Source organism: Oryctolagus cuniculus, chromosome 3 (genome assembly GCF_051225735.1).
Source record: "Oryctolagus cuniculus isolate XC-2025 breed Fujian yellow rabbit chromosome 3, ASM5122573v1, whole genome shotgun sequence".
Lineage (NCBI taxonomy): Eukaryota > Metazoa > Chordata > Mammalia > Lagomorpha > Leporidae > Oryctolagus > Oryctolagus cuniculus.
This window is the reverse complement of record NC_142869.1, coordinates 179,752,199-179,772,552: the sequence shown is the minus strand read 5'-3', so window position 1 is coordinate 179,772,552 and position 20,354 is coordinate 179,752,199. Positions and strand designations below refer to the sequence as shown.

At 44.4% G+C, this 20,354-nt stretch overlaps 1 protein-coding gene across 8 annotated transcripts in view; it reads right to left on the bottom strand.

Moving 5' to 3' along the window:
* Positions 1–20,354, bottom strand: part of LOC100348562 (TRPM8 channel-associated factor 1) — a 49,056-nt gene that overhangs the window by 12,266 nt on the left and 16,436 nt on the right. For 4 of the 8 annotated variants that reach the window (XM_070071361.2, XM_008258078.5, XM_070071362.2 and 1 more), the window contains one exon: positions 9,964–10,597. In XM_070071361.2, the coding sequence (XP_069927462.1) occupies positions 9,964–10,583 (620 nt within the window). In that variant the 5' untranslated portion in view covers positions 10,584–10,597. Of the gene's footprint in view, positions 1–9,963; positions 10,598–16,712; positions 16,908–18,737; positions 18,897–20,354 lie in introns of those variants that run through there. The other 4 variants (XM_070071363.2, XM_002711950.6, XM_008258085.5 and 1 more) reach the window with 3 other exon arrangements.

The window sequence follows — 20,354 nt, the reverse complement described above, 5'->3', positions numbered from 1 at the left end:
TATAAATAACTGAATGAGGAATCCTGTGTTTATTCTGATCAGGAATTTTGTTCATAAGCTTTATTAAGATAATTCCTACAAATAAAGTCTATGGAGAGCCAAGTTTAGCTGGAGCTTAGTGGAAAATTATTCTCATCTCAAAAGTAGAGCAAAGGAGCTGACAGGCCTTAGCTCTAGTGAGACCCTCTGGCTAACTGAACTTGAGAAAACTTCACTGTCTGCATGTAGAACTCCCCTCATTCATGCCTACCCACGCCCTCAGGTTTTGCTGAGATCATGTTACTTACTGTCTATGAATAAGCCAGTTCTAGAAGACCTAAGACACACAGAAGACAAAAACAGGATATGAAGTCCTAGATATCTAGTGGGGTTGTTGAGGGTTAGGGGTAGAGGCCTCTTTCAGCTTGAGATTCCAAAGCAGATTCTGACACTTTTGTTAGACAAAGCTCTAGCAGCTCTAGGATCAGAAGGCACTGTAAGGAGATACTGAAAAACGGGGGTCAGGAAGACTTCTGGAACTTGTCCTGTACTCTCTGCTGCTGGCAGAATAACTAACTGTTGGGAAACTGTGGTCCTCTTAGCAAGTATAACCCTTACTTAAAGTGTCACCCTACTGCTTAGAGATGACTCCCCAACTCTTTGAAGTATTAACTTTTTTTTTTTTTTTTTTTTGGACAGGCAGAGTTAGACAGTGAGAGAGAAGAGACAGAGAACGGTCTTCCTTCCGTTGGTTCACCCCACAGATGGCTGCTACAGCCAGCGCGCCGTGCCAATCTGAAGCCAGCAGCCAGGTGCTTCCTCCTGGTCTTCCATGAGGGTGCAGGGCCCAAGCACCTGGGCCATCCTCCACTGCCTTCCCGGGCCACAGCAGAGAGCTGGACTGGAAGAGGAGCAACCGGGGCAGAATCCGGCACCCCAACGGGGACTAGAACCCTGAGTGCCGGCGCCGCAGGCTGAGGATTAGCCTAGTGAGCCATGGTGCAGGCCTTAAGTATTAACTTTTTTTTTTTTTTTTTTTTTTTGACAGGCAGAGTGGATAGTGAGAGAGAGAGACAGAGAGAAAGGTCTTCCTTTTGCCGTTGGTTCACCCTCCAATGGCCGCCACGGCTAGTGCGCTGCGGCCAGCGCACCGTGCTGATCCGAAGGCAGGAGCCAGGTACTTCTCCTGGTCTCCCATGGGTGCAGGGCCCAAGCACTTGGGCCATCCTCCACTGCACTCCCTGGCCACAGCAGAGAGCTGGCCTGGAAGAGGGGCAACCAGGAAAGAATCCGGCACCCCGACCGGGACTAGAACCCGGTGTGCCGGCGCCGCTAGGTGGAGGATTAGCCTATTGAGCCGCAGTGCCGGCCAAGTATTAACTTTTAAAACTGTGCATCTAGTATTTCCTGCTCTGATTCTAGGGTTACCTGATAACCTTATGCTTATAATCCTCCTTCCCATTGCTCTTTGCCTAGACAAAGAAGTTATTGATCAGGCCAACCAGTTTGTTCTGGTATTGCAACATTTAGTTTTCTCAAGCACCATGTTGGAAAGAAGACAATCTTTAATTTGGCATTCTAATATAATTTTTTTTTTACTTTAGTACTTGAAGCATATATAAAATTAAATGAAAAAGGTTTTAATTATTTTAGTAAGGATTTGTATTATGAATTTCATAGATTTTTTTTACAAAGTTCATGGATAAGTGGGTTACTGCATTAGGATTTAATGTATCAATATCAATATTTCTCCTCTTGAGATGGGCATTTGATATAGAGTTTAGGGCACCCGTATCCCATATCGCAGTGCCTAGGTTAAAGTCCTGGCTCTGCTTCCAGGTCCAGCTTCCTGCTGATATGGTTCCTGAGAGGCAGCAGGTGATGGCCCAAATAATTGGGTCCCTGCCACCCATGTGAGAGATACACACTGAGTTCCAGAGTCCTAGCTTTGGCCTGACTCAGCCCTGGCCCCTGTAGGCATCTGGAGAGTGAACCAATGGATGGGAGCCCTCTCTCTCTCTCTCTGCCTCTGAAACAGATAAAATGAAATGATTTTTTTGAAAAAAGATTTATCTTCTAGCCTACTGTGACAAGATGCAAAAATACCAAACCATCAAAGCTGAGGCTCTTCAGAGACTGAGTTCCTAGAACTTCACCTAGACAATGCCACTATACAAGGCCCAAGTCATTGCTGAGCCAGGGGCATTCTGAGAGAGATCATGAGATCTCTCACCATGACTTACATGAAATCACATCAAAAAGTGTGGGAAAAACAGTTTTTGTTTAATTAGTCACCAGCTCATGGACACTTGGCTAGCTGCCATGAACATGCATGCACAAGTATTTATGTGGACACAGTTTCATTTCTCTTGGACAAACATTTATGGATCAAAAGGTTGATTTGTATGGCAAACATATATTAACTTTATAAGAAACTGCTGAAGTGTTTTCCAAAGTTGTTAAGTCATGTATGTTCTCATTGGTAATGTATGAAAGTTCTGGTTGCTCACATTCTTGCCAACACTTGGTATAGTAGGTCTTTAATTTCAGCCATTCTAGTGAGCATGAAGGATATTTGGTTTTGATTTTAATTTGTGTCTTTCTGATGACTAATGATGTGAAGATCATTTCATAGGCATTTTGTTCCTTCATACGGAAGGAACCTTCAAGAAAAGGTATGGAAAATAGGAATTAAAAGGTAATTAAGTTGTATAATAATATAACATTATGATATAACTAAATAATATACAAATAACTGAAAAATCCATGAACCTTTGAAGATTTCTATTTCATTTTTTGTGAAGCACATTAAAATGATTTTTAAAAAATCTGTCTTATTATTGGGATGTAAGAGTTCTCTGTGTGCTCTAAATGCGAGTTTACTATCAGATATAAGTCTTGTATTTTCTTTTTTTACGACCTGTGGCTTGCCTTTTTGTTTCATAATACTGTCTATTGACCTGCAGAAGGTACTCGTTATAAAAATAAAGCTTAATTTATCTATATTTTCTCTTACAGTTCATGCACTTTTTGTGTCCTATGGTTGCAGACACTTCTTACCATGCTTTCACTGAGACATTTTTTGAATTGCAGGTTTTGCATTTAGATCAGGATCTATTTTTAAGCATCTGTTTTGTATGCACTGGGGTAGGGGTTATGATTCATTCTTTTTCCATGGGGGCATTCAGTTGCTTAAAAGCAATTTGTTGAAAAGATTGCATTTTCCTCACTGAATTACCTTGGCAACTTTGTTAAAAACACACACACACGCACGCACAACTAATCATAAACCCATGTCTATTTTTCAATGATATGGCCTATTTCATTTAATATTTATTTATTTAAAGGCTATCACAGAAAACGAGAGAGAGAGAAAGAGAGAGAGAGAGAGAGAGAGAGAGAAATCTTCCATCCACTAGTTCGCTCCCCAGACAGCCTCAACAGCCAGGGCTAAGCCAGGCTGACTCAGGAACTAGGAGCTTCACCCAGGTCTCCCACATGACAGAAAAGGGGCCCAAGCACCTGGGCCACATTCTACTTCTTTTCAGTCCATTAGCAGAGAGCTGGATTGGAAGCGGAGTAGTCAGAACATGAACTGGGCCGGTGCCGTGGCTCAGTAGGCTAATCCTCTGCCTGTGGCGCCAGCACACTGGTTCTAGTCCCGGTTGGGGCGCCAGTTCTGTCCCGGTTGCCCCTCTTCCAGGCCAGCTCTCTGCTGTGGCCAGGGAGTACAGTGGAGGATGGCCCAAGTGCTTGGGCCCTGCACCCCATGGGAGACCAGGAGAAGCACCTGGCTCCTGCCTTTGGATAAGCGCAGTGTGCCAGCCGTGGCAGCCATTGGAGGGTGAACCAATGGCAAAAAGGAAGACCTTTCTCTTTGTCTCTCTCTCACTGTCCACTAAAAAAAAAAAAAAAAAAAAAAAAAATAGAACATGATCCAGACCCCATATGGGATGCCAGTGTTGCAGGGGGCAGCTTTACCTATTATGTTACAATGCTGGCCCCTGGTCTATTTTATTGATCTGTATGTTTATCCTTATACAAGTGTCATGGGGCTCTACTTCAGCTTTCTACAGTCTTGAAATTAGGTTAATATAGGTCCTCTATCTTCACTCTTTTTCAAAATAGTTTTGACCATATGTCAGTTCCTTTTTATTTTTATATTAATTTTGTATAATATATAACTTGAACGTTGATTGGGATTGCATTGAGTCTACAAGTTGTTTTGGGGAAAACTGACACCTTAAATATTTTGAACGTTCTAATTCACAGTATAGCTCTCAATTGTATTCAGTTCCAGCACAATGTTTTTCAGTTTCTTTAAGCTTTATTTAATTTCTCTCAGTGATATTTTGTAAGTTTCAACATACAGGTCTTGTGGCTTATTTTATTCAATTTAACCTTAGTATTTTGTAATTTGAGGTCCTATTTTAACTTATGTTATTTTTATTTCAATTACTTTTTTTTTTTTTTGGCCAGGCAGAGTTAGACAGCGAGAGAGAGACAGAGAGAAAGGTCTTCCTTCTGTTGGTTCATTCTCCTAATGGCCACTATAGCCGGCGCTGCACTGATCTGAAGCCAGGAGCCAGGTACTTCCTCCCGGTCTCCCACACAGGTACAGGGACCTAAGTACTTGGGCCATACTCTGCTGCCTTCCTGGGCCATAGCAGAGAGCTGGACTGGAAGAGGAGTAGCCAGGACTAGTACCTGGTGCCCCAGCTGGGACTAGAACCCAGGGTGCCGGTGCTGCAGGTGGAGGATTAGCCATTATTTTTTAAAAATATTTTTATTTATTTGTAAGTAGAATTACAGAGAGGGAAAGACAGAGAGGGGGATCTTTTGTCCACTGGTTCACTCTTCTAAATGGCCACAATGTTGGAGCTGGGCCAGGCCAAAGCCAGGAGCCAGTAATATCATATGGGTCTCCCACGTGGGTAGTAAGGGCCCAAGCACTTGGGCCATGTTCCTCTACTTTCTCATGTGCAATAGCAGGGAGCAGGACTGGAAGTAGAGGAGCCAGGACTTGAACTAGCACTCATATGAGATGCCAGAGTTGCAGGCAGAGGCTTAACCTACTGTGCAACAGTACTGGCTCCTCGATTACCAATTGTTCATTGCAGGTACCAAAAAATGTAATTGATTTTTGTATCCTGCAACCTTGCTAAAGTCAATTTTATAGTAGTTTTAGAGCTTTTTACATATATGACATTATTTTCTGTAAATACTTCTTGGGATAAAATAATTCTATTCTAGGAAATGCTCTGCTGACTTTATGATCAATTGTTTTGTCATTAAATGTCGCTCCCCGTCTTCGTGGAGGAACGACACAGGACCCTGCGCTGTTCTTTCATCTGCTCGGCCCTCCCCGGGTTTGCTGCTGGTTCTTCCCTGGTTGGCTACCGTCCCTTCCACCTCCGTGGAAGGGCGGTTCCCCCTGCCGCTTTCCCCACTTCCACGGGGGAGCGGCACACCGCCGGCCGGCTCTCTCGGGGGCTGCACAGGTGTTCCTTCAGATAGATGTTCCCGGTGCATGTTGTCTCTCTCCTCCTTTATAGTCCTCTTCCACCAATCCCAACTCTGCTACCCACACGCCGAGTACGCTGCTCTCCTCCACAGGAGTAGGTCCTACAGTTTATTGGTTGAACTGGAGGCAGCTGGGTAGAAGCTGTTTGCTCCTCTCCCAGCGCCATATTGTGGGAGAGCAGATGCATAGAATAAGTCTTAATTCGAGTAACAGTCTAGTCTGAGTTGCTCCCCACAATTAAAAAATCTTCTAAATGTTGAAAATGCTATTTTTATTGCCTTTGTATCTATTTTCACACAATCAAGATGCAAACCTTTCCTCTCTCTTTTGCTCAGTGTTCTAGAAAATATACACAATAGTCCCTTTTATGTGCAGTTTTGCTTCCTGTGGTTTCACTTTTTCACAGTTAGCTGTGGTCCAAAAATATTAAACAAAAAGCTTCAGAAACAGATGATTCACAAGTTTTAAACTGTGCACTTTCTGAGTAGCAAGATGAACTCTCCCTCCATCCCACTCTATGTGGAAGGCTGGTGGTCCAGTGCATCCACTCTGTATACTATCAGCCAGTTAGTCACTCAGTAGCTGTCTTGGTTATCTGGCCAGCTGTCTTACTGCAGTGCTTGTGTTCAATTAACCCTTACACAGCAGCTCAGCACCACGTAAAAATGCAATGGTCACTTACCTTATTTCATCTCGTATGAGCATCTTATCATCACAGGAAGGATGGGTAGAGTACAATATTTTACGAGACCATATTCACATAACCTTCAGTGTAGCATATTGTTTATTTGTTCTATTTTAGTATTACTGTTCATCTCTAACTGTGCCAAATTTATAAACTAAACTTTACCATATGTATTTATGTGAGGAGAAAACATAGCTTTGAGTTCCACGCTATCCCTGGTTTCAGGCATCCACTGAGGGGCCTGGAAGGTATTTCCCCTGGATAATGGGTAACAACTGGAGTATGAAATAAAACAAGAACATACGTGCAAGTTTACTTCTTAACGCCAAATCTCTATGTCCTCTGTTCTTGTCATACTGCACTGGCCAGGACCTTCAGTACAACGCTGAACAGAAGGAATGACAGCAGCTACTCTTCCTTGCTTTATTTTTAATCTCAGGGGAAAAACTTTCAGAGTTTCATTTTTAAGACTGATTTTAGGTATAGGTTTCTCATGGATGCTTCTTCTCAGTTTGAAGAAGTTCCTTTTTATTTCTAGCTTGCTGAAATTTTATCATAATTTTGTCAAAAATGCTTTTGGTCCATCTTCTGAGCTATATGGCTTTTCCCACTCATTGTTAATATGGTGAATTAATTTGATTTCTGAATTTTAAATCAGTCATGCATACCTAGGATAACCATACCTTGTTATGATATATCATTCTTTTAACACAACGCTGCAGTCTGTTTGCTAGTGTTTTATTAAGAAGTTTTTCACTTATGGTCATGAAGGACATCATGCTGTTGCTTTTTTACAATGTCTTTCTTTGTTTTTTGTAATGGAGAAATGCTGGTTTAATAAATGAAGTTGGAAAAATTTATTTCCTCTTCTTATTTTCTGGAGAACTTCATGTAGGGTTAGTGTTATCTGTTTCTTGACCATTGGATAAAATTAATCAGTGAAGCTATCAGGACCTGAAATTGTCTTTGTGTTGATGATTTTAAATGATTTTTTCCTTTGAAATTCAAAAAACCTTGAAAAGTTGCAAACATAGTACAGAGACTTTCTATATGTATGCACCTTTGACCTAGTTTCCCCTAGTTTAATACAGTATACAACCATGGCACATTCATCAACATTAACAAGTTAATTTTGATTAAATAATCTTAAAACATCTTATAAATTTATCAGTTCTGCTGAAGTCTTCTAAGATCCAACTGCATTTAGTGTTTGGATGTTTTAATTACAATTCAACTTATTTAGCACATTTTATAATTTTTTCTTGTGAAATTTTTGTAATTTGTGCCTGAAAAAATCTGTTCCTTTCATCTGAGTTATCAATTTCTGGCATAAATTTTTTGTAATATTTCATTATTACCTTTTAATATCTGTAGAATCTGTATTAATATCCCTTTTCCTATTCCTGAAGTTTATAATTTATATTATCTCTATCATTGTGATCAGTCTGTCTAGTGGTTTACTACAACCTGTTGATTTTTTTTTTCAAATAACCAACTGTTTGATTTACTCAATTCAATATATAGTTAACATACGAAGAATCTTCAAAAAGATCATGGAAAAAAAGCACCATGAGAAAGCTTTGCATGAATTTCAACAAATTTTTGCAACAAAATAAGCATCTTTTGACTTCACTCTCCATGTAAAAGTAGCAATGATCTCCAAAGATGTGTGAATCCTTGATATAAATAAACTTATTAATAGCTACTCAGATATTATTTTCATTTTCCAAACTACTTGAACAATCATATTCATTTATCTTCGGTAATTTGGCAGTTTATTATTTCATTTGAAACAATTTCAAGTAAATACTCAGTTTTCAAAATACTTCAATCTCTTTAGAAATCAGGAAATCAAATATTGTTTGCAGTTTATGTCCCTTTACTGGTTTTCAAACTGAAGGGGACACATATTAACTTCAATTTATAATGTCTGTAGATTCATATTTCACAGAGGGTGTTTTCAAGCCAAGATTCTTGAAACACTGAGCATTCAAAGTATGACCATCTGTAAAATGGATTCTTGTTTCTGCATTCTGATGACTTTATGAACCTACAGAGATCACTACAGACTGAAAATCCATAGCTTCAAGGGAGTAAACGTCAAAGGGAGCTTCTATGTGGTAGCTTTGGGATCCACAAGGAGGAAAGGCCTACACTTCCGGGAATGCAGAGTCCCTACCTGTACTTCCGGGGAAGAAAGTCCTTGTCAAGGTCCCTGTGGGTGCCTGAAGGTCAACCAATGAGGATCAGACCCGCCTCAACCTTTAACCCCCATGCCCTGAATCTATAAAAGGAGCTCTCCCAATCTCTGACGTGCGACTTCCCCGGCCCCCGCTCTGTTGCTCTGTTGGGACTGGGGAACCTCGCCCGGGAGCGGAACCCCAATAAAAGCCTATGAATTAATTGATTCGTCTGCCTGGGAAGATCTGTTACGCACTGGACACCTTACACTATGCCAACCCTTCCTTACCAGAGGGGAATAAAGGAACTGAAAGGACATATGAAGGTCCCACTGTGCACCTTCTGCACACACAGGTTTCTAGGTTGCACTGAACCAAGTCAGCAGAGCTCTCTTCCTACAACATTTGCCTTTTGACATTTCCTCCAGGTCTGGTTATTGGAGATGCTTGTGTCCCTAATACTCAGCTCTTTGTAAATTACATTCTTGAAATAAGACATCATGTCTGGGAAATAGAGTCTATTCAATTAACTATAGGTGAATGAATGAGTATTTCATATACTCAATAACACAAATTTGAGCTCCATCGTACAATCTTGAGATCTTAGATAAAATGAGACAAAGGAACTTATTAAGCAAAAGACCGAGAAAACAAACTATATAAAAAAAACTAGTTGATGTTCCTGAAACTTGCTTAAGACTTTTATGCCAAGCAGAAGTCACAACTGATTCCCCACATCTCTAAGTACCCTTGGTGTGCCTTCCTCATGAAATCCTACTTACCTGGCTCTACCAGAAACTCCAGTGCTCTTTGTTCCAAGGACACTCCGAGTTTTATATACGAGATAGCAAGTGGCCTAGTGTTCTCTTTCTGCTCATGGTACTACTCCAGTTTCTAATCCCTCTCACTCTTCCATCCAATCCAATTCAGACTGAGCACATACTAATGTGGGATAGTGTCTGGTACTGCATGCAGTGAGCAGAACAGACGGAGCAATGCTCTCAAACAACTTTCAGTGCAGCCTGTCTTGGTTCTTAACATCTGCCTCCTTCATTCCTGATCATGTGGTATCTGCTCTGCCCTCAGAGATAAAACTACTCCCCTCAATTCTAGATGGAGTACTCATAATTCACATCATCTTTTGTGTTATCTTGGATTCTGGACTTCTCATTTCCATCCTAACCCCCTCTGGCTGGACATTTAAAACCTTTTCTGCACTCTCTAGATTTGGCTTATGAGATTCTTCTTGTCTGTTTTCCTTTTTTTTTTTTTTTTTCCCCCACAGTCAGGTTGAAAGCCACCTTCTACTATGAGTCTTCCTGGATTCATCATGCCAACTCTTGGGTGAGGAGTATATTTCATTTTGCTAGACACAAGAGGATATAAAGGTCATTACATTCCTCCCCTAAAAGAGCTAAATCTTCTGGAAAGACAGCAACAATAAGACCTTGCTCCTCCTGTACCTCATGGCATTTTAAAAATCTAGCTGATGGACAGTGCGAAATTCCCTTCTGTTAGTCTGCTAACATCCTAAATGTAAGAACCATGTCTGATTTTTAACCTGGGGCCAATGCCACATAGGGTAAGGTACTCACGAAACTAAGACCGGGATCTTGGGCATCTTCTTAGAGACTTTAAAGAAACTTGTGTCCCCTTTGTTGTCAGTGAAGTACACGCCTGCCACACTGGTCACAAGGTTGCCAGGGAACGTGAACAGAACCCTCTCATCTTCGCCCTGGTTGGCCCAATCCCAGGCTTGGCCTCCTATGAGCAAGCCCCCTCCGCGTTTCATAAATTGGACCAGTTTCTCGATCATGGTTTCATTGTAGGCATCAATACAGTAAACCCCCAGGGAGTCTTTCACTTCTGGCTCAATCTTTGCCTCCACTCCAGAGCCTTCGAGGATTTTGACCAAAGGTGCCACAGAAGGGTGCACACCAATGGGAGCCCCGGGGGAAGAATTTAGCCATCCCATGGCATTAAGGAGAAAGGTACTGAGATGGGCTTCCACCATGTAGTCTTCATGGGATAAGACGACCAGGCGGCCTCGGCCGTAGGAGGAGGCAGCAATGAGGACCTGACCCATGTCATTCACCATCACAGGAAATGAGGCCTCTCCAATAAGAAGCAGTTCACTTGGCGTGGGTTCATCAGGGAGATCCCAGCTTATCACTCCATTCATAAGGGCCTCAAAGGCAGCAGAGGGAGTCGCCATGGCTCTAGTGGTTTCTGCAGAGAAAATAATTATGGTTTAGTTTGGTGAAGAATGTATAAACCAAGAGAGAAACAAGCGGAATACCTCACTGTTCTGACAGTTGGGGTAAGTCCTCCTACAATTGCACCTTACAGACAATATGACAACATGAAGCGACTCAAGCTCCCCAAAGCAGCATCTGCAGTCCAGGTGACCCCATCGTGCTGTCCTTGGAAACTCTTGAGGTCAAACTTGCAGAGCTTGACACTTCTGTGTCACAAAAGGAGGCTAAGGGTGTCCCCAAAGAGATATTTTGAAGTACAAAGCCTTAGTACCTATGAATATGATTTTATTTAGAAATGGGTTCTTTGTAATCAAGTTAAGATGAGATCATACTGGATTTGGATGACATCTCTCATAAGAAACTTAGAGACAAAAAGACACAGATATTTGGGGGAGCAGAAGATGGTGGAAGTGATTGGAATGATGCATCTACAAGCCAAAAGACACCAAAGGTTGCTAGCGCACACCAGAAGCTAGAAGAGAGGAGAGGCACAAGACAGATTCTGCCTCCGAATGGCAGAAATGAACAGTACTGCTGTCACCTAGATTCCCAAGCCTCTGGATCTAGGAAAGAATAATTTCCCATTGCTGTCACCCACTGTAGTAATCAGTAATCAGCATGCTAGCCCCCTGTTGCCTGTTCCAGCCCTTTTGGCTCCCACAACGATTAATTCCAGTTTGGTAAGTACACAACTTTAGTCTGAATGTTCTGGGCTCTTGGAGAATGTTCTTTGGTTAAAGTGATAGAATAGGTAAGGGGAAATGGAAGTTCTCTGTCCCAGACAGCCAGGAGCAGAAGGTTAACAAGTTGTGAAATGACGGCACACTCTTATTGGCACCTAAGAGATAGCTGAGAAAGCTGTGCCTGTCTGCAGATCTGAACTCACAGATACCCTCTGCTCCTTCACTCACGAGCTCTCTCATTAAGCATGCCTTACATTCTAACCTCTGCTACATGCACTTAACTGAAACAGGTCCTCCCAAGCCAGAGAGTTTTCATAATGAGGACAACCAGGGCTTCTTGTCCTCACTGACCAGCCCTGGGCATGAATGCTCTTCCAGTCCAGGAGGCTCACCTCTAACAGTGTGGCCACAGAAGTCTCTTTGATCCTCAGTCTCTGGAACCACTTATTTTCAGTTCTTGCCTTAGTTCTTGCAAAATGCAAACAATTCCTAAGTTTTTAATCTTTGGTCCTTATCTCTTCTCTAGTTCTCTCATCAGAGAATATGTTCCCTGTCTTCTTCCATTTGGTGCTGCTGTAACAGAATACCTGAGAATGGGTAATTTATCCAGAACAAAAATTTTTTACAGTTCTGGAAGCTGGGAAATCTAAGACTGAGTGGGGCCCTAGGGTGGTGAGGGCCTTCATGTGGCATCATTCCATGACAGAAGGTGTAAGAGTGAGAAAACATACATGAGAGAGAGTGAGGAAGGGGGTTAAACTCACCCTTTTATCAGAAACCCACTCCCATGATAACTAATCCACCACTGCAGTGATCACATTAATCCACTCAAATCATTTCTTGAAGATCCCATCTCTCAACGCTATTGCGCACGTTGCCATCACATGAATTTTGGAGCACACGTTCAAACCACAGCACTCACTCTCAAGGTAATGTGCAAAATGATCATAAGCTTGGACCCTGCAGTTCATGCTGTCTGGTTCTGAATCTAGGCTCTTCTGTTTCCTAACTGTGAGACTTCGACAACACATCTCAGACTTAGCTTCCTTATTCATTATATATTTAGCCATGTACCTCAAGTCACTGTTAAGGAGGTATAATCAATTAATACTTGATCAACAAAAGTCTTGTCCCTACCCTACCCTCCTTGTGTCCACAAATAACCAGGACAGTAAATCACACAGACTCACACATCCCTTCTCCCTCTTGTTCTCACATTCAGCTGCTCATAGCCTTGTCAACTCCTTGTTCATGGTCCCCAATAACTCATCCACTCACCTTGACTAGATCCTTAATGGGTTGTGCCTGGATTAAACTGATTTGATTCCTAAGCATCAGAATCTGTTCCTATCTATATTCTTTCTAAAACCACTTCAATTCCATTAATTCCCTGAAGAGAAAGCGACATAGCTTCCCTTTCATCCACAGGAAAAAAATCTGATGACTTCTTCCCAGGACCTAAGACCTCCAGGGCTGGCCACTCCTTAGATTCTCCAGTCTCCTGCTCCCTCCCCCTGCAGCTTCTAGTCCCCAGAGGCATGCTTTCATTTCACATTCCCTTTCCTTCCCCCACATATTTCTATCTAAGGAATTTCTATCTTTCTAAGATAAGATATGCACAGAAGAAGAAACTCAAATGGCCACTTCCCTGAAAAGCTCAGTCTCACAAGTCATCAGGAAATGTAAAATTCATATATGTTGTATAAAAGAGTGTCAAAAAGAAAAACTAGGAGGATGAGGAGGAAGAGGAGAAAGAGAGGAAGATGAGGAAGATAAAGAAAATGAGTGCAGCTAATAATGCCCCTTGCTGGAAAGTCCACTATCAATCTCCTGGAGGGACTGAGAATGTAGTCTGGTTTGGAAGGACTCTGACAGTGGCAATTAGGTTTCAAAGTCCCTCTTCCAACAGCCTATCCTAAGAATGAAAGCAGCAGTATTAAAGATACATTTGTAAGGATGTTGACGGTGACACAAAACCACAAATGGAGATAAATAAATAAAAATACAGAAATGGAGACAGAAAGACCAAGACAATGAGTGCTCTGCAGTATCCAGTTTTGCCTCTTGGGGTGCAGAATCTCTACCCTAAAACCACTCTGTGTAACTTCCACATATCCTCCAGATACCCTACTATACACATCACAGCTCCCAGCCGCCCACCTGATTTTCCCTAAGGAGTTGCCCAGCAGACCAAAGGGTCCAGAGCTGATGCACCAAGCCCACCAGGGCAGGGAACTCACAATTCTTTCTCATTCATTGTTCTCTAAGTAACTCAATGATAAATTAAATCTACATTGCATCTACCTCGAAGAATGTTCCAGATATATCTGTATTTCAAGTGAAAATTTCAAGTCGTCACATGTAGACATGAACAATTTTCATATGAATAAAGATAGAGATAACAGTAGTAGTGATAACAATACCAGCTTACCAGGTTCCTGACATTATCATAGTGATTCATGTCACTTACTTAGTCCTGACAAAATTATGAGGGGCATACTACCACTATTCTCATTTTATAGATGAGCAAAATCCAAACCACCACCAAACCCTGATGTCCAGAGAATGTTCTAACTTGCTCAAAGTCACATAGGTGACGGTAGATCAAGTATTCAAACCCAGGAAATGTAAAGATGGAGCCTACGTTCTGAATCACCAGAAACATGAAAGTACCTGTTACAAACTAAGATTCTGCATGCATACAAAAATCTGTGGAGGCCACGTTTCAACCTGCTAGCATTGGCTACACTGAGAAGGGAAGAAGTGAAGTCTTTATACAAGTCTGCATCCTTTGAACTGTTGCCTGTCACACTATTACCATTAAAAACAACACTGAGGCTGTATTAATTCAGCCAAGCAAATGCTCACTACAAGGCTGAAATAATACATGATTGGATTTACCAGCTGCTATTATCTCACTGGCCCTGAGAAGTCTCTCTTCACCTCCCAGCAGGTTGTGCATCCGCTCACCTATAGATTTCATTCTCTCCTCTGTGAGGGCTCCTTGAACTCTGTGGCTGTTTCTCTTTCCACTTTAACCTAGCTCTCGCTGATTCAAACGCTTGACTTCTGAACCCACTGCTACCTCTCTATACTGAAACACCTGTTTGTTCTCTTAGCTTGGTGAGTTAAGAGCGACATGACCTGGGGGAAACGCCCTTTCATTTCTCTCAATCTTCTCCATGGTTCGTTCTATCAGCTGGGCCCGTTCTGGCTCCTTTAACTTTCTCGAACCAAAGTCGCCTGCAAAGCAGAGGGTACCTCAGGTGCAACCTGTGACTCAGGAAGGGAGCAGCTCATGGGACCTGGAAGGGAAGGTGGGTTGACGGCCGTTTCGGTACTGCACTACCCACATGTGTTTCTCGGGGGGGAGATACATTCTAAGCCCTGGTATAAGCCTGAAATTGAAGCTGGCACTCAACTTTATATATACTATGTTTTGTTGCTACACATACATAGCTAAGATAAAGCTTAATTTATAAATTAAACACTGAGAAATTTAAAAAATTAATCATGAAAATATAATTATTATAACACTGTCTTACAATAAAATTAAGTGAATGTGGCCCATCCCTGTCTCTCCCTCAAAACATCTTAATGTACTCCATGTAGATCTTAGCAAATATCGCATACGATTTTTCCCTATCTTTGTTGAGAACTTCTTTTTCATATGAAGGAAGAACCTTACAATTTCTCTTCAGCCTACTGGAACTGCCAGCATCCATATTCTTCACTTTGGAGTTTAAATCAAGCAAAATAAGGGATACTTGCACAAGCACAGGGATGCTCAGACAGCTGACCCATAACCCTGGGGCCACTAAGTGATGATGTGGGTAACATGAGGACTGATTCATGATCAGGGCGGGGCAGTGCTGGCCATCAAAAAACTTCCGTTATGCTGTGCTGAAGACCAGAGTTGACTGCGGGTAACCGAAAACTGTGGCAAGTGAAACTGTGGATAAGCCTGGGTTACTCTGTAGTTTGACTTCAAATCCTGAAACTGCAGTGTCTGAGGTCAGAGAATGTTGTTTTCTTTGGATACCCCAGGAAAGTGCATGGGCATTCCAAAGACGGGAGACTGATGGACGGATGGGCAAACCTTCAGCCAACAGCTAGCCTGACCCTGGAAACTCCCTAGTAACACCGACATCCAATTGCACAGGTCTTCTCTGCACGCTGTACTCTTCCTTGAGCCCCCTTTGCTTTCTGTTCTCTTACACATCCAATATTTGTTCCATTGTCCATCAACTTCTAAGCCAGAGCTGGGGCTGGGCCAAACCCTGCTTTTGCATTCTGTCACATTCCTAGATTAGGCTTTTTTAGTTTTCACTTAAAATGGTTTAATTTTCAAACATACAAAAGAATATGTAAAGCATAAGGAATGATATGGATAGTAAAATATAAAATAATTCTTAAAATCCCATGGATTCCCATACACCTACCAGTCACCTTAAAGTAACAGATCTTTCCCAGCCTGAAGCCCCTCTCCTGGTCCCTGCTGGTCAACCCTCCCCATCCCATGGGAGTAAGCAGGTTTGAAAGCCAGTTTCTGTTTCCCTCTTGCATTTCACCACACTGAGTCTTCCTGGGACTAGTCTCTCTCACTCATACTTGTCTTAGGTCTGGAGTGAGAAGAGCTGTATGTTTTAAGTCCAGTTGCTGCCTCCTCCTAGCTGTCCGTCTGCTTGCCCCAGAGGGGGTTCCATCAAATGGTCAGGGTATGAGACATGTCGTGGTACACTCCCAGGGGCTGCGAAATTTCCTTCGCTCCCCAGGCCCAATGCCAGCCCTCAGAGAGCACGACGGTGACGTCATGAGCGGAGTGGGACGGGAGGGTGGGATCCGAACCCAGCAACGCCGAGAAGCGCGACGCGGGTTGGCAGGGAAGATCGCTGGCCCTGGGGTCTGTGCGTGAGGTGGGGCAGCACCACCGGTCTCCTGGGGACAGTTCAAGTGGGCGGGCGGGGACCTCAGACCCCGGAGCCTGTGTTTGCAAAGATCAAAGGGCAATAGTGCAGGAGTGATGCTCTGTCGCCAGCCACCTGTGCGACCCTGAGCCAGCCCGCCCCGTGCCCTGAGCTGCGACATCCCCTCGGGAAGGCAGCGGAGGGGACAGGCCGGCTGGCACCCGACCGCACGAAGGGGGAGCACGCACGCCTCGATGTCTGAACCCTGGCGGCACCGGGATGCCGAGCCCGCAGCAGAGAAAGCACCCTCTGGAGCGCCGATAAAAAGCGCGGGGGTCTCTGCCCCAGGCTCGGGCACACCCAGGCCGGCCGCGCGCCGCGCCCCCGCAGACCGGCCGGCGCCCCCGGCGCGCCCCTCGCCCTCCAGCCCCGCCTGCGGCGGCCCCCGGGCCGCCCCGCCGTCACCCGCCCCTCCCGCGGCCACTCATCAGCTCACCCTGCAGTTTTCACCCCGGTGGCTGGGCCTGACTGGGCAGGGCCCGGCGCTCGGCGCGGCGCAAGGTCCGGCCGGGAAGGGCTTCTCCGCAGAGCAGCGACCCGGAGACCCAGCCCGGAGCTGGGAGCGGGCAGGCGGGAGGGACCCAGCCGGGGAGGGGAGGGGCTCCCGAGGAGTCTCCTCCTCCCCACTTCCTCTCCGGCTGGAGCAGGGGCCCGAGGGGGCGGCGCTTGGCGGGGGACAGCGCTTCTTTGTGTCCAGGGCCCCTGGGCACTGAGAGGCGTAGGGACGCCGGGTGGTCCCAGCCTGGCAGTTTGGACGGCTGGTTCATACACAAACCCACGTATCAGCAAGGAACAATCTGCACAAGTTATGGGAAGCACTTCGCAGGAAGAGCGTGTAAATCCTTATTTAGGTAGGAAAGGTGCCTTGATATATTTCCAACCGAAAAGTACAAAAATTGCAGATACTGCTGGATATGCTTTCGTCTTTATAAGAAACAACAATTCCGTTTGTGTACTTGTAACGGTGGGAGAAGGGAAGGGCACATCTCTACCTGGTAATCCTGCAGACCCGAACCAGACACAACTCTATAAACCGTCCCTGTTTGCATTGTTACTGTGTTACATTGGAGATCATGTTTCAGACAATAGGTAGTTACATGTGTTCTTAAGTTTGCAGTTCAAATCCCATCTCTTTCCCTTCTGATATTCAGTTGAGAGTCTCCTTCCACTATGAATTCCCTGTCCCGACTGCGTGTTGACTTTCCCATGACTGTGACACATAGGGGCACAGCTGGGCTGTAGCCAGGTGGCTGCAACTCAAATCTCTGTGCCACACTTCACCTGCTCTGTGACTCTGTGCCAGTTACCTTGTTCCACTGTGCCTCAGTGTTACTACCCGTAATAAGGGGATGATAAAAAGAATACCTTTATTCCAGACTTACTGTAATACTTAAGTTAGATGAGCTCACACTCATAAAGTTCTCAGATCAACTGCTTGGCATACAGTTAAAGGTGTGAGTGTTTGTTAATTAAAATAACTATTCAAGTCATCCTAGGATTCATATTTCATGTTTCAGGAAAAGGCATATCTTTCGATACTGACTGGGGCTTTGGTCCAAATCCAGGCCCATCTCCCTTAGACACCCTTTTTCCAAATTGAGTCACATTGATGACAACCAGCAGGACAATGTGGGTTGGTAAGGTCAGAGGCAGGGTTTGAGTAGAGGGAATGGCAGAACAGCAGTGGAGAGACCAGAATTCAGGATCCGGGCCTGGTGAAGGATGCCTGGCAGCCAGTGAGCGCATCTTTATCTTCTCTTGGTTTCAAGTTCATCAGCTCAAGGATGCGGGTTGCTGACCTGCCCACTAAGCCCGTGTCAGGGCTAACAGTAGTGCAAATTAAAACCCTGTAACGCTGCATTTCATGAAAAAATTTAAATTCGGAACAAAAAGGCATGCGTTGCTTATATGAAAACCAACAATAAAGGATGAAATAGAGGTGGGAAGGATGCAACCAGCTCTAAGGATGAGGACAGGAGACTTGGTGTGGAACGGGGTTTGAACTGTTTTATTTCTGAGAAAGGAGAGGGAAAGAAGGAGAGGGAAGGGGAGGAAGCGGGGGTGGGCGCTGAAGCAACAGCCATGAGTAAATGTTAGCATTTGATTGATCTGTGTTCCGTAGGTAGCTCTGAAACCTTTCGCAATGGAGAAAGCTGGAAGGGGCAGACGCATTACACACTTGATGGTGGGATTTGCGGAGGAGAAAGCAGCAGAAAGAAGATCCAGGGTGGCCGGAGGAGGCGGCAGCAGAGACCGAGGGGCCGCAGGGAGCCCTCTGCCTCCTTGCGCCCGAGCGGCCTCGGGCCCCAGATCCGAGCCCTCGCGTAGCTCCCCAGGGACCTCGAACAGGGCGTCCTCTCCCACCCGGGCCGCTGGGGACCCGCGCCCGGAGCCACCCCTCGCTCGGTCAGTGCGCTAGGGCCTGTCCGGGTACCGGAAACCATCTCTGGTCGAGACTCACCGCTGCTCCAGCAGTCTCCACCCCAGCTCCTCCGGAGGGGGAAGGGTGTCCTCCGCAGAGGCGCGACCAGCAGATCAGCAGCGGCCTGGGTTTGAAAACCGGTGGTGGGAGAGAGCGAGGGAGGTGGGGTGCACTGCAGAAGTGGCGAGCTGGGGGCCGCCCCCGGACGCTGATTGGCCGCCGTGGCGAGAGGGCGGAGCCTGGCCGGCCACCCCGGACCGCCGAGGCTCTGCTTTGTGTCAGGTTCTCCCCCAAATGCGGCCTCAAACCCTGGCTGGCGGCGCAGGAGCCCTCCCTGGGAGTGCATAGGGCTGTCTGTTCAAAAGTTAAGTCGGTCAGACTATTTATTAATGAGAGAGTGGTGGTTTTTTGGTTGTTTTTTTGGTTTTAATGTTGGAATAAAAAAGAATTTTTTTGGAAAAAAAATTTAAAATGTTTTATATATTTATATAAACACAGAAATGGAAGCTGTACACCAAACTGTTAGAATCAGCTCCTGCAGACAAGAAATGGGTTACTTACAAGTATTCATATGAATATTATTTGTAAGTGCATTACATCTAAGTATGTTTCCTTCATATACTTTACTGATGTTTCAATAGTTACACCTGGTATTTCTTAATACAAATAAATGAGCTAAAAAAAACTAGATAAAGTATCCTTGCTAAGTTAGCTGGTAGGGACTTCGCTATAAATATGATTTCTGAGAACATTGCATGGAGGTTTCTAGAACTTTGCTCCCAGTCCTGCATCATTTTAATTAAGAGTAGGATACAACACTTTTATTTTGAAGCTAGGGCCTGGCTTTGTGCCTGGCCAGATCCTACCTTGAATCTTGTCTAGGTTGATGAGCTCAACTGTAAAATCTCAGAAGCAGCGGCTAACCCCTTACTGCCCTAGCCCCTGTTTATTTATCTGTCTGTTCATTATCATTTTATTTGGAAGGCAGAGAGACAGAGATTCTCCACCCACTGGTTCACTCCCCAAACTGCTTGGGCCATCACCTGCTGCTCTCCCAAGATGCCCATCAGCAGGAAGCTTGACCAGAATAGGAGCCAGGACTCAACCAGGTGGTCCCTCATGGGATGCAGGTGCCCCAAGGGGCATCTTAAGCACATGGGCCATGGGCCCAATCCAAGGAAGGAGGATTCAATGGGAAAGGGGCAGAGTATGACATCCTGTATTATTTAAGGGTTTCAGAAAACTAGAGGTCAAGAGCTGTGTTTTATTCATATTCAGTTACCCTCTTCAGTCATAAACAGGTGCTCTCTAATGTTCACAGATGGACATAGGTAAGAAACGAAGTCCCTAGGATCATTCCCCAGATAGCAGCAGCCTGATGTAAAATACAGATCAAATTATCAATTTCCTGTGCTATGAGTTTTCTCTTCTCCCTCTTCTTTTAGTTTGTCCCCTAAGTCTTTGGTTTTCATTCTGTGTCTCCCAACACCTTTCTCAATGTCTGAGCTGGTTCTACATTCTCTTTCTCTCTCTCAAACTATTTTACTAGTTCAGTTTTAAGTCATATATCCTTTCTTATTTCTACTTTCCCTTGAGTTTCTTTTTTTCTAATGTCCTGAATATTCCTGAGAAATGTAGTCTACCATGAAATCCTAA